Here is a 14,631-nt window from a genome sequence, read left to right as displayed (position 1 = left end):
ATTAAGAAAAGTGTAAGTTGAGGGACTAAAATGTGAAATAAATAACATGCAAGGACTTATATGAGCTTAGTGTATATTCGGCTAAGCTATTGTGCAATGAAAGTTTGTTTATTTTGTATTTGTTGTGAAATAGAGACTAATTTGTGAAAAATGTGAAATGTTAGGGGCAAAAGTGTAACTTGCCCATTTATGTGCTTTTGGATTTAATTGAATAAATATGTGGTTAAATTAGTTAAATTTGAACTTATTTAGATCAAGAACAGAAGAAAACGAAATTAGATTGGGAAAAGTTGAAAGTAGTCGAGTAGTCGGCTGTGTCTGTCGATATCCGAGGTAAGTCGATAAGCATTTAAATGTTGTTAAATTCTAGAATATATAAATAATAAGTGATAACTTAAATTATTTTATTTGTTATATGCTTTGGCCAGATGTGATATTTGAAATATGAATTTTGTTTCGAGTTTGATTCGATCGATAATCAATGTTTGAAAGCCCCGTACGAACCCTAGGAATAGATAGGATCTTATGTCCTGACATAGGACTCTAATATGTGTTTTCGTGTAAGACCACGTCTGGGACGTCGACATCGATATTTGATTACATGTAAGACCCTGTTTGGGATAGTGGCGTCGATATGTGATTACATGTAAGACCACGTCTGGGACGATGACATTGTACGAGCTTTCTGATTATCAGTGTATCCTTTTTAATTCCGAACGGTTCAACGGGCAATGTCAAGTGAAGACCGAATGTGAAATTGAAATAATAGGGTTCAGGTATGTATTTATATCATGCTATGAAATTAAGGTAAGTTGTATATTGAATTAATGATTCAAAGTTAATTAATATATGAATAATGTGTGAGCATATTCGTGCTTATACGAAGCATTTGTGATATAAGAAGATTTGGCCTATTATTATAGTCTTAAATTATAAAATGTTAAGTATACAAGTATTTGAGTATTTGTGCATTAAGCTTCATAAAGTTAAACGTTTACTTATATTTGATTTGGTTGGCTTGGTAAATTGGTTTGATATTAATGTTAAAATGAATAATGTCTGCTTACGACTTACTAAGCTGCAAAAGCTTATTGCGTGTAGGTTTATTCTTCGTTTTATAGATTTTGGAATTCATTACGAGCTCGGGGATCGTCAGCAAGACTTATCACACTATCGATAGTTACTTTCGGTACTTTATTAAATTGTTTTTGAGTATATGACAGGTATAACATAATCGAAATGTTGATTTTGGGTCAATTTGTATATGAAATTAATAGCCATGCGAAAATGACTTATCTCCTTTTGTTTGAGTTTTGTATTGATGCATATAATGTTGGATTGATTTGGCTATGAGATCAACTAAATACCGAATGTATTTATAATGAATAATATTAAGTTGAATGTGTGTGTGGATTGGTATTAGTAAGTATGTCATATATGTATGGTGTGTTTGGTTTTGGTATTATATAGGTTCGATTAAGGTATGTAGGCAAAGAGTTAAGTTTGGTCTTTATGCTTTTTATAAATTAGCTTGAAACGATATTGTTAATTATGTATATTCGGCTATGGTGGTATGAGTTCTTGATTATGCGCTTATTGAATTTGCTTTTAATAACTTGGCCTTAGCTTATTCTATAGGAAACATAGTTGATATGTTTATGTTTATGCGTATGATTTCAGTCATGGTAAGTTCATGTGTAAATTGATTTAATATATTTTGATAATGGGTGATAAATTAATCATGATTTATGGTAAAAATAAGTCTTAACGTGCGTCTTGAAAATATTAAGTCATTAGCTAAGTTATTGATAGGTAATAGTTGGTATATATATATATTCGGCCTTATGGGTAGCTACAAAATTCGGCTATAATGTGCTTGTGTAATTGGATATGTGATATATTAAAATGATTAAATATATGGTTGGTTATGTTGCATATTCGGATATATTAATTAATTAAATTAGGCTGGTCATTGTATTATATAAATGTCTTGTAAATTGAATAATTTTTATGAAATGACCAAATATGCTTTTGTTAACTATGTAGTGATTATGAAATATGGATGGTTGAATTTGCAACTTAGTTTTGTTTTGAATGGTTCAAGATAGGTAATTAGAATTGACTATTAAGCATACAAATTTGATATACTATGAATTGTACTTGTGATTTTAAATGTTTAATGTGAACATAGTGCTTGATGCATAACATAGTGATAGCAAAAGTATATATAGCCACATCATAACGTTGCATAAGTGATTAAATTTTAAGTTGGATTCTTACCAGTTCGAATTTGACAAGTATGGAACATGATCTATTGTTTTGATATAAGATCGAATTTTCTAAATTCATAATATTGAATAGTGCTGATTTGTATAATATGATTAGTAATATAATTGATATGTGGATATTTAAGTCTGATAATGTTATAAAGGTATAGCTATTCTTTGGTGCATAAAGAGTGTTTAATGATTGTGCTAAATCATGCTACGTCTGGTAATGCCTTGTAACCCTAATTCGGTGATGAATATGGGTTAGGGGTGTTACAACGGCACCATTCATTTTTGGGCGATACAGTGACAAATCGTAGTGTCTGATTTTGAATTGATTACAGACCTCAGCTATCATGCTATTGTTCAAGTTCAGCGTATTGTCCAATATGATCCTCTCTGGCATTCTATATCGGCATATGATGACATTAGCATATGAAGCAACCTCTACTCGTTTGGTGAAGTAATTAATGACCTCAAAAATGAAACAATGTCTATTAGAAGTCTTCAGTGATATTAGCCCGATGACATCCATGCCCCACATAGAGAAAAGCCATGGACTCCATTTATTCTTTGTAAGGTAGGATCTATTTCTCATCTTGTTCTACTATCCTCAACAAGTCCGGAGATAGGCTACAATCTATGTCATCTTTAAAGTCATAAGATCCATCTAAACACATGTCTCGCTCAAAAGGAGATTCTGAGTCTGTAGCAGCGTCACTCATGTCGTTGATATTCAAGGACCTATTGTAGGTACAAAAGAATATACAAAGAATGTATAAATTTATGAATAATTATTTGTACAATATGGTTATGAATGAATGAATGAATGATTTGGAAGAAAAATTCAAAAGAATGAAAGAATCGTAAAGAATGAAAGAACATTAGCTCAAAGATTATTGCAATAATGTATCTCATTAAAATAATGACATTCAGACATGAGCCTATTTCACAAAGGAATTCCTATTGCCACTATGCTAAAAGCAACAAATGTGTTCTGGACATTACTCTAAATAAGCTCTAAATACTACAGAGATTTCTTCTGCAATCTGATTACTAAGAACACTCCAAAGTTTATAAGGGTGAATATCTAATAAGGTCCCTTTTCATTTGTGTTTTCATATGTAGCATTGATGTGAACGTTTCCCTACACTTTTTCGTACATCGCATTCACTCCATTATCAATATGATTGGGTAACGAATTTTTTACATTGGATGAATCATTAAATTTGACAATGCCCATACTGATGAGCCTTTCGATCAGTTTCTTGAAAGTGGTGCAGTTTTCTATAGAATGTCCTACAATTCCTGCATGGTATTCGCATTAGGCGTTTGCATCATACCACTTTGAGAATGAAGGTTGCACAGGTTCTTAGTAGAATGGGTATACCACATGTGCATCAAACAAAATTTGATACAACTCCCGGTATGGCATTAGAATTGGCGTAAATTGGGGTTTCTCAGTGTTTTGTCTCATGCCGGATTCCTGTCTTGATGGACCTTGTTGATTAGTAGCCACCTTTCTCGGTTGGTTCTCCGTGATCGATTTTGAGTAACCCTGGTTATAGGTGCTTATGTTGTTCACCTCATTTTTCTTTTTCTTCAGAGCCGTCATGCGATTACTTTCTCCATCCTCGATCTTCCCACTCCTTATTGTGTTTTCAATCATTTCTCCATTCATAACTATGTCAGAGAAGTTTTTCGCGGCACTTCCCAACATATGTGTGATAAATGGTGCCTTCAATGGTGTTAATGAAGAACATTGCCATCTATTTTCCAGGAGCAGTGGCTGGACTTGAATGGCAACCTCCCTCCACCTTTGCGCGTATTGCCTAAAACTTTCATTAGGCTTCTTCTCCATAGTTTGCGGTGTAATTCTGTCAGGTGTCATGTCTGTTACATGATTGTATTATCTCATGAAAGCTTGTGCCAAGTATTTCCATGAGTGGATATCGGCACGGTTCAGTTGGTTGTACCATTTGGGAGCTGACCCAATCAGACTATCTTGGAAGCAATGAATTAGCAGTTGATCATTATTAACGTATCCTGTCATTCTTCCACAGAACATCATGATATGAGCTTCAGGACAACTAGTCCCATTATACTTTTCAAATTCTAGAGTCTTGAATTTCGGCAAGAGCACTAAATCTGAGACCAAACACAGATCCCTAGCGTCAACCTCGTGATGGTAGTCAGCAATTTCTATTGCCTTAAGTTTTTCCTCCAACCACTTGTACCGATCTTCGAGTTGTTTTGGAAATTCTACTCTTTCTTTTTCTATTTCATCTAGATCAGGAACTACAGGATTGGTTGGATTGTCCCCCGGATTGGAGCCTGAGCCTGTCGGGTAGTTCACTGGCATTGAGGTACCAGCCTGAAACTGTTGAGGCCTGATTGTGACAGAGGACCTACGTGGGTGTACATCAGCTCGGGGTTGTGCATGCGAAGGAGTAAAGCTTGGAGGGTAGAGGGGTCCATCATTATCTCATTCTTCAATATTAACCATGGGGTCATTTCCTTTGTCATTTCCCCCAGCCAACAGTTGTGTTAACTGAGTCACCATGTTCTTCTAGAACTCCATCATCTTTTCCACCATATCTTGCTGAATTTTTTCTAGCCGCTCTTGCATTTGGTCTTGCATCTCTTTTTGGAGCTGTTCGAGTCTTTCTAATCTTTGATCCATGTTTTTCAATTTTGCCCGAGTACCGTAAGGGTGTTGATTTTCCAGATTAACTGAAATAATTTTACTCAATTAGGGTCTTTTAATGGTCCTTAATGCATATGATGTCATGTAATGCAAATGCGTGAAATGAATGCAAAAAGACGTTGACTCTGATTCAATTCCATTTAGAAAACTTTACTAAAAAATAAATTTCTTTACATAAAGCGGATGCATGTACGGCCTTGCCCTCATACTCCAAAAAACAACATTGATCTTTCCCTTTTATCCGGATGTTAAGATAAATCTTGTAAATTACCAATAGATGCCACTACTAGCTCATTCTTTCTTGATCCTGGTTGCGATCCATCGTCTACCCATCCTCGTAATGCTCATCAGCTTCCTTAAGGAAGTCAGAATGTCGGTGCCTCTCAAATAATTAGCTTGAATCCTCGGGCCGCGAAGTAAAGTCATGTACTCTTCCATAACCCTTCTTTTGTTGTGTTTCTTGAAATATATTATGACGACCATATTGTCTCCCACTTTATCAAGAAATCCATTTTCCATGATAAGCTCTCTATTTAGTAATTGAACGTGAGTCAACACCTCTTTTTTATGATGAAAAATGCAATGCAATCATAACCAAAACAAAAGAAAACACGTTAGTACAAAACATAAATAACAAAAAGAGCACCTATTTGGATGACCACTAGGGTTTGGCATGGTTCTACCTAGGGTAGGCTCCTAAGGTCTTCTACATTTGGTTTGGTTCTAAAGTTAAGGGTACCTGAACCAGCAGATTCCTCTATCTTCACCCATTATAGGCTCATATGGACCGAGTTCAGTTCAGGGGAATACATTTCCCTATGGCTGCACGGAGATGAAAATCTCACGAAGACATAGGTATAGATGTATCCCAGAAGCGATCCACTATCCTGCACGGAGGTGAAAACCTCATGAAGGAGTAGCTTCTCACTCCCACTTAAAAGGGTATGACCAATGGTCATGCAATGCAATGTGTAGAAAGATACCAAAACATAAACTAACACAACAATTATAAACCACAATAATGACTATCATAATAAAGACGGGTGAAATGCAATGAAAGGATCGTATATTTAAATCAAGTTTTTAATTTTTAACAAAAAGACAAAAAATAATCAATTCGTGGCTTGACTCTCTTATTTTGGGTCCCCAATGGAGTCACCAAGCTATTGACACCATTTTTTGTGAAAAAGGGATCGACTTGGATTTGAAAATAAAAACGAGTAAGGGAGTCGCCGCCAATCCTTTTTTATAAGGTGTGATCGGGTCACCTTGAAAAGTGGTTGTTTTTAATAAACAATTTGATTTTATTAAAACAACGATTTTGGTCCACGAAATTCAGAAAAACGGGTTCGGGAGTCGGTTACGTACGAGGAAGGGTTAGCACCCTCGTAACGCCCAAAATTGTTACCTAGTTGATTAATTACGGTCTAAATTACAAAACACAAAAAAGGAAAAAGGACTAAATCAAAAAAAACTGATAATGTAGAGGGGCCAAATGAGCAAATAGCCTAAAACCTAAAAATGCACGGATCCTCTGGTCGGATCGAGTCGATGCGTGGATCTTAGGGGCAAAACGATGCCGTTTTGGCTATTGATGCTCAAGCCCAAAACGACGTCGTTTCATGGGCCTATTTAAGTTAAAAAATTTTCCAAAAAAAATCACTTTTCCCTCATTCAAGAAAAAAATTCTGAAAATGCTCTCCCACCCTCTCCTTTCAACCCAATTTTCGACCAGGGCTCCGGCCATCATCCGTTACGCCGGCCACCGGTCGCCGGTGCTGGCACCGCCGTATACGGTGGCAGGAAGCTAAAAAGTTTCCTTTTTTCTTCCGACGCACTCCTTTTGCCCCACGTACCCCTCCGGCTACGGCGAACAGAGGTAAAAACTCCTTCTTTCTTTGTTTGTTATTTCGAAATAAGAAAAGAAATGAAAAAAATAAGAGCGAAAAAAATAAAAATAATAATAGAAGCAAAGCACCTTTAAAAACGATATCTCTTTTTTTATTTCTCAAATGTTCTTGTGTTTTTTTTTTGAAAAAATCCCCCCGTTTTAATCCTTTTACAAGTTTTTATATATAGCTCCTCTGGCCATTTTTACAAAAGTCTTTTAAATCTCTTTTATGCTGTCCTTTCTATCTTTTTTTGCAGGTGCAAGTGGCCGATGTGATAGTGGCGGTGGCAAAAGAGTTGGTGGTAGCTGACTTAGGGCGGCGGCAGTAGAGTGGCTGTTAGAGGCTAAGGTTTTTTTTTGTTTTTTTGAAAAAGTTTAGGTTTTGGGCTTGGTTTGGGTATTGGGTCTGTTGGTAATTTTGGGTTGTAAATGGACTGTTTATTTTTATTTGGTTTGGTTTCTGTTTTGAGCCTGGGTAAAACTGGGCTACTACATGAGTAATCAAAATGTGAGAATATAACAAGAAATGTTAAGCACTTATGAATAAAATCAATAATACAAATATTCTCATTCTTTATTACATCCACTAAAATTTCACATATTCAAGTATATATATATCAATGGCATTTCATATAATATTTGAGTATATCAACTCATGCAATGGCATGATTCATCTCTTTGGTCACTACTTGAATTCATTTCAAGTTTCACATCACATCACATCTCATCTCATCATTTCATATTTCATTTATCATCTCATATTCATTTCTCATCTTTGCCATTTCAATATCAATCACATAAACTTATTATTTAATTTCCCCTATTAGCATGGCTTAGACTCGGACGGCTACACGGATCCAACCAACATACCAGTTTGGCACCCAGTGCCTCATCGAATAAATCTGAAGTAATAACTGCACTCAGCGCTATATAAATTGACACTCAGTGTCTCATCAGTTAAACCGAAGCAAATTGGCACCCAGTGCCTTATTGACTCGAGGTTGAAGAAATCCCTGAACTCTTCTTAGCATATGGCATGCCATCTATATCCGACTCAGTCCAATACAGTTAATAGGGTTTCATTTCACTTTTCAATACAACCAATGTCTCAATTTCACATATATACATATGATCACATATAAACATATATTCAATTTGATAATAACCACATTTTCTCAATATTCAATTCAACAATCATAAAATACTACATTTCATGATATTCATAATCAAGTCATTTTAATAATCATTTGATTATTTCTACCCAATGTTCAAAATTTCTCACCTCATGATGTACCATGCACAATAGTTCAAAATGTAACAATTTACTAGAGTTTGAATTATAGAAACACAAGCCGTGAATTTCGAGCTATTCGACGTCGATTTTATCCTTCCCTTTATTACTTGAGGATTTCGGTACAACGTTAGCTACAGAATAAAACAATTAAATCATATTAATATTACACATTTTAGTTTCACATTAAATTTCAATTTTCACACTATCTTTTGCTTATTCTTCAATTTACTCCCTAAATCAAGGCTAGTTTTTAACCTTCACATTTAATTTTATATTTTCATACTAATTTCACTTTAGACTAAATTTTGCTTCCTCTTTTCCAATTCGACCCCTTAATTTTGAAATTTTCTCAATTTAGTCCATATTGCTCAAAATCAACAATTTATTCCACAATTTAGTCCCTTTTCATTTCTAACTTAAAATCTATCTATTTAATCCCTAATACTTAAACTATTCAACAATTTCAACATCTAAAATCTTGAACAATACTAAAAATTACAACATGGGTCAGGTAACCCTAAGTACTGAGATTCCAAAAACGTAAAAATTACAAGTATAGGGACTAAATTGCACTAACCATTTTGGATTTGAACTTCAAAGCCCCAAAGCCGCGCGTTCTCCTTGCTTTTTCTTTCTTTTCTTTGATTAATTTTGCATGTATCCACTTTCATTTCTTTTTCTTTCTTTTATAATAATAATAATAATAATAATTTTTATTATTAACTTTATATTATAACATATATAATATATATACATGCATTACACTTAACCATAACCGGTCACCTATACAAAATCATTAATTAAATTACATAATTGCTACTTTATCCCCTTTAGTTTATTTTAGTTTATAATTGAACTTTTAACCCTTAAGTGATTTAGTTCTTGTACCTTAATGACTTCTAATTTCACGAAATTTACTTAACCAGAATCTAATTCACTACTAACTAACCTTGTAAATATTTAATATAAATATTTACGAGTTTATTTCGCGGGAACAGAGTTCCAAATCTCACTTTCCGACACCCCTAACTATCGGGTTGTTACATACCTTAAATTTTTAAAAATAAAAATAGAGGGAATAAATTTCAAAATTTTGAAATGTCCATGTTCTTATGGCATATTTTAACTTTTATTCTATAAAAATTTGTCATTAATATATTTATAGTTGTAATATATATTTATTATTAAAATATTAATATAAATATTTTTCAAGAATATTATTTTAAATTTAAAAGTATTATTTTTAAAATAAAATTGTAATATTATGCAAGTTATTAAAATAATAAATTATATTAACAATATTAAAAATTTATTATATTATTAAATATAGGGTATTTTACCAATAAAAGCCTCTTTTTTTCAAAATTTACCGAAATGGGCCAACTATTTAATTATTTACCGGAATGGTCCATTTTCCGCGAAATAGCGTCCACGTCAGTGCGATGTCAGGGTACGCGCCAGGAAATCGCGTCCACATCAGCGCGACTTGCTGATGTGGATGGAAATTGCGCCCTAGAGGATGCGATTTGCTGACGTGGCATGAACATTTTATGTTTTTTAGCTTGAAAAACTTTGAAAGGCCATAACTTTTGGCTCGGTTGTCCGATTGAGACGATTTTGTTTTATTTCGAATAAATTTTCGAGATCTACGCGCTGACAAACTGCTTAGAGATGAATAGGGACTAATTTGTAAAGTATAATTTGTTAGTTACGAGTATAGGGACTAAAGTGTAATTATTTCAAAATTAGCATGAGATTTTTGTATTTAAGAATATTTGAATGTTATGGAAGGATGAAATTGAATTTGAATTGAAAAACGAAGCTTAGATTTGAAAATATGACTATTTAGGTTTTAGGGACTAAATTGAATAAAATGGAAAATTTTAGGGAACTTCTCAAAAGTGGAATGAGCTGACTTATACCTATAACAGGATGATATAAGACAATTCTGTAAAAAAAAGATCCGGTGTTTACTTCAAATAAATAAGGAAAATAATGATTTGAATGTTTCAAAATTCAATTTTAAACCGAAAAAAATCAAAATTTAGGGGCAAAAAAGGATCTTTTTCGACGAAAATTGCGGCAAACCGCCTTCGGCTGTTTTTCAGCGCTTAGATCTCAAAAATTTATTCGAAATCAAAAAAAATCGCGTCCTCGTAGGCGCGATTTGTGTCCACGTAAGCAAATCGCGCTGATGTGGATGCGATGTCCTGACACGTACCTTGACATCGAGCTGACGTGGACGCGATTTCGCGGAAAATGGCCCATTCCGGTAAATAATAAAAAAATCGGCCCATTTCGGTAAATTTTGAAAAAAAACGGCTTTTTTTGGTAAATTGCCCTTAAATATAAATAATTAAATATGTATGTTTAATAATATTAAAAATTATAATATTTTATATTGATATTTTAAATATTTTTTAAAAAAAAATATATTATTAATATAATAATATTAGGTTTGATTCAAATTAAATTTTATATAAAAATAAAATTACTCATAAAAGAGTTTTTTTCGAAATGACTTACCCTCTTAAAAGGAGAAAATTATATTATAGGCTTATTTTCCATTGATTTGTAAATTATTTTCATTGGTCAAGCTACTTTTATGAAATAAATAAAAATAATTAAATTTTTTTTTGTAAGTTATTTTCTATGAAACAAACTAAGCTTAAATAGATTAGTAATGCAACTAGGGATGACAAAGTCTAAACCGCCCGATGGATTTCGAACCACTTTGAACGGAGTGGATTTTTTCTTTTGGATAGTAGATATGGTACGGTTATGATAATTGTTTGCCTCACCCCTACCCGTTCTACTATATGAAATTATCATTTTATCCTTGTATATATAAACTATTAAAATGATAAAAATGTAATAAAAACTATTTATATTTTATGTTTAAATACTTTTTTAAAAATTATGTTTAAATATTTATTTGATTAAAAAATTAAAATATAAAAATTAAATTGAAACGGAACGGAAGAGTATTTATGCAATAGACAATAACTTTTAAAATTATGTATCTGTAATAAAAGCAAAATTTAACAATATCTATTGTGGCTACGCACCATTCCCAGCTTAAAAAATCAAACTACCCCTTTCTCACCCTCCCCTGTTTTCCACGCTAACCTTTTCCCACTAAAATTTCAAAACCCCGAGTTGAGCCCACTTCATAATTAAAACCCAAAATCAAAATAAACACACATAAAATCCCCAGCCTTAACCCTCACTAATCTCATCCTCAATTATCATTTCTGGGAACGCCTCCTCACCCTTTCTCTTTCTTATCATTTTGTTTGATTTGTTTTCTGTTCCATCCCAAATCCCTAACTGTTTGACCAGATCGGAGGAACCCAGTGGCAGGAGCGGGGAGGTTGAGCATGGCCACAGCGTCGTTTAACAAGATCGAAAGGGCCCACCAGATGTATAGAGAAGGGAGGTACAACGAAGCTCTGGGTTACTACACCGAGGCGCTGGCTGTTGCCAAAACAAAGCCTCAGAAGATCGCTTTGCACAGTAACAGAGCCGCTTGTTACTTGAAATTACATCATTTCAAAAAGGTTTCTCTTTTCTCTTTTTTATTCTTTTTCCTTTTATCATTACATTGGTTTGCCTTTGATTTTGCCTATTGGGTTTTACTTTTCAGTAGTTTTTAGTAATTATCGTGTTTCAGATTGGACTTTCCGGACTTCGGGAATTTCGAAAAAAAAGTTTATTTTACTGTTTTATTTCGACATTTTCATGGGTTTAATATAATAATTTCATGGACGAAAGCTGCTTTGTTGGGGGGCGGGTTTATTTATCTGTTTTTAATGGATTAAAATGAAAATGTAAAATAATTTTGGCTCTCTTATTATTTTTTTTTCCTTTTCATATAATTTAGTTGGGATATTATGTGTGTCCTATTTTCAGTACTCTTAATTGGATGTTCTTTTCATTTTTTAGAAAATCTTATTTAGAAAGTGAAATATTCTTTCACCATAATTTTAGCAAGGTTGTGATATTTGAGTGATCTCAAGAATAGAGAGGGAAAGGGACGAGCGGGAACCGTGAGTAGATAACAAGGTTCTTTGTTTTATTAGACTATTTCAATAGAAATAATTGTTGAAGATGATATTAATTAAAAAAATCCAGGTTTTTAATTTGTGGCAAAAGTTCTTGTTTTGATAGTTTTGCTTTTACTCTGGATTCTAATAAGAATCAGCGTTTGTTTTAATGTTGCATTCTACTACTTTTGCTAGGGTCATATCTTGCGGAAGATCATGTTGAAAAACTGATAAACAAATTCTGTTTTCTTCTACCTGTTTCTTTATATGTTTGGCATCTTAATGCGCTTTCACTATTCATGGAATGCATGCGTATTGGGTTATCCATTTTACTTTAATGCACAGAAACTGTTATCTGTAAACTTAAGTTGTTAATTCAACCTTAGGCAGCAGAAGAATGTACCTCGGTTCTTGAGCTTGACCATAAGCACACTGGAGCTCTGATGCTACGAGCACAAACACTAGTCACACTAAAGGAGTACAATTCAGCTCTCTTTGATGTCAACCAGCTCATAGAGTTGGATCCCTCTTCCGAAGTTTATCATAACCTTCAAGCCCGTTTAAGGACACAAGTGGTATACCCCCTTATTTCTTTTTTCTTCTAGATGTTTCTCTGCTATAGTCTATCTTGTCTTGTTAATTAACTGGGTACTTTTGTCTTTTTATTTCCCTTAATACTTCTCAATTGTCTGCCGTTAGCTTATTCTGAACCATTTGCTTCCTCATTGTTTTTGGGAAAGCTATTACCAAAATTGGTCCAATAATTCTGCCTTAAGCTGGCTTATATTTGATATTCTGGATGCCAGTAAGAAAGTGTACTTTGTTTTCTTTGCTTAAGGAGAGTCACTTGCTCCAATATCTGGTAGCTTATACTAAATCAATTGCTTGCTCATGGTCATTGGGAAAGCTATCGCCAAAATTGGTTCCACTAGTTCTGTCTTAAGCTGCCTTGTATTTGATATTCTGGATGTCAGTAAGAAAGTGGATTTTGTTTTCTTTGCTTAAGGAAAGGCACTTGCTCCGATACCTGAATCTGAAGCAGAGTTGGAAGAAGAGGAAGAAGAACATGAGCAACCCGATACAAGTGAGAAAGAAGTGAGACAAGACGACAAAAAGGAAGACCTAGTAGTGCCAGCAATTGGGAAAGATCTGAATGCTGCTGAGCTTAATGAGTATCCAATTAAAGAGAAAATAATTCCCTCTGAGAAATCTGAGGTTAAAGAATATGCTGAGCAGGAAACAGATTGTAATAATATGCCTGAAAGAAATCCTGGAGTAACTGCCCTTCAAAAACCAAATGAGAAGGATTCCAAAGGATATCAAGCAATTCCTAAACCCAAGGAATATTCAGGACAGAAGAATGTGCCCCAAAGAGTTGGAGTTGCTGATCCTTTAGGAGAGGGCATCAAAGATTCCAAGGGATGGCAGGCGATCCCTAAACCAAAGGGACACTCAGCTCTCGATTATGCACGGTGGGACAGAGTTGAAAATGACTCCAGTGAAGATGATGATGACGACGATGATGATGAAGACTCTCAGCCTCAGTATCGGTTCCGGGTAAGAACTGTTGGCATACGGTCAGTGAAGTGAAATGGGATGAAGTAAAAGTTATAATGATGTGAATAACATTTCTGATTCCTTAAATCTTCACAATGAGTCTCCTATGTCGAGTAAAGTGTGGTTTGAGAAACTTTGTTTGGTATATCATGTTTAAACATCCGAAGGCAGGGGCACCACATATTACAGTTGCCTCCCTGGTTTGAGTTCTTCCATATCAAAGTGCCATTCAAATATTCCAGGCTGCCTCCAATACTTTGGAAATGGCTGCACATATTAACGGACTATCCTCATTGATTTTAGTGTCAGGTAATCATTTCTGGTGCTGTAATTATTTACAAATCTCTCTTCTGGTTGCTTAATTTTCTTAAATGGAGATGAGAACTTTGAATCTATCAGCTGGTTTGCATTGGATGAACAATTATATACATCAATAATTGTAAAATTTTTCTGGATATTTGTATATTAATCGCTGTAGTTAAAGTTGTTGGTTATATTTGATCCGAATTTTGATTATTGTGTTCTGGTCAAGTCAATAAAAATTGAACAGATTGTAATTTTTGTTGTTTATTATTTGAATAAATTTGTTTGATTCCAATGTATAGAATTTGAATGCATAGCTTGAATTACTGATCGTTAGGATATGTATTAAGCCTGTACTGTTATGGACATGGATTTTATATGGCCGTCTGTAACAATTGACAATTTCTGCCTGGAAGGAGCTATTGATTGTAGATAAGAATCAATGTCAATTGCTTTATTTATGTGTCTTCCAATATCCAAACATACAGTTAACAATTGGAAGGACCAACAATCGGAAACAACAGGCATGATTCCCCATGGCAAATCCCAACATTAGAACCCCAAGG

The 14,631-nt window shown here is 34.0% G+C and overlaps 1 protein-coding gene across 2 annotated transcripts; it reads left to right on the top strand.

Moving 5' to 3' along the window:
- The first annotated feature begins 11,250 nt into the window (after positions 1 to 11,250).
- Positions 11,251 to 14,360, top strand: LOC105782444 (uncharacterized). Of its 2 annotated transcripts, XM_012607188.2 has the most exons (3): positions 11,256 to 11,719; positions 12,592 to 12,780; positions 13,217 to 14,360. In XM_012607188.2, exons 1-3 carry the CDS (start codon positions 11,540 to 11,542, stop codon positions 13,793 to 13,795), a joined length of 948 nt encoding a protein of 315 aa, XP_012462642.1. In that variant the 5' UTR covers positions 11,256 to 11,539; the 3' UTR covers positions 13,796 to 14,360. The 2 variants fall into 2 exon arrangements, with proteins under 2 accessions (XP_052487770.1, XP_012462642.1); XM_052631810.1 differs by lacking the exon at positions 12,592 to 12,780 and having other exon boundaries at positions 11,251 to 11,719.
- The last annotated feature ends 271 nt before the right edge of the window (positions 14,361 to 14,631 follow it).

The sequence above is a fragment of the Gossypium raimondii genome, chromosome 1 (assembly GCF_025698545.1).
Source record: "Gossypium raimondii isolate GPD5lz chromosome 1, ASM2569854v1, whole genome shotgun sequence".
Classification (NCBI taxonomy): domain Eukaryota; kingdom Viridiplantae; phylum Streptophyta; class Magnoliopsida; order Malvales; family Malvaceae; genus Gossypium; species Gossypium raimondii.
Note: the sequence above shows the minus strand (reverse complement) of the source record. Positions and strands in the feature narration are given on the sequence as shown.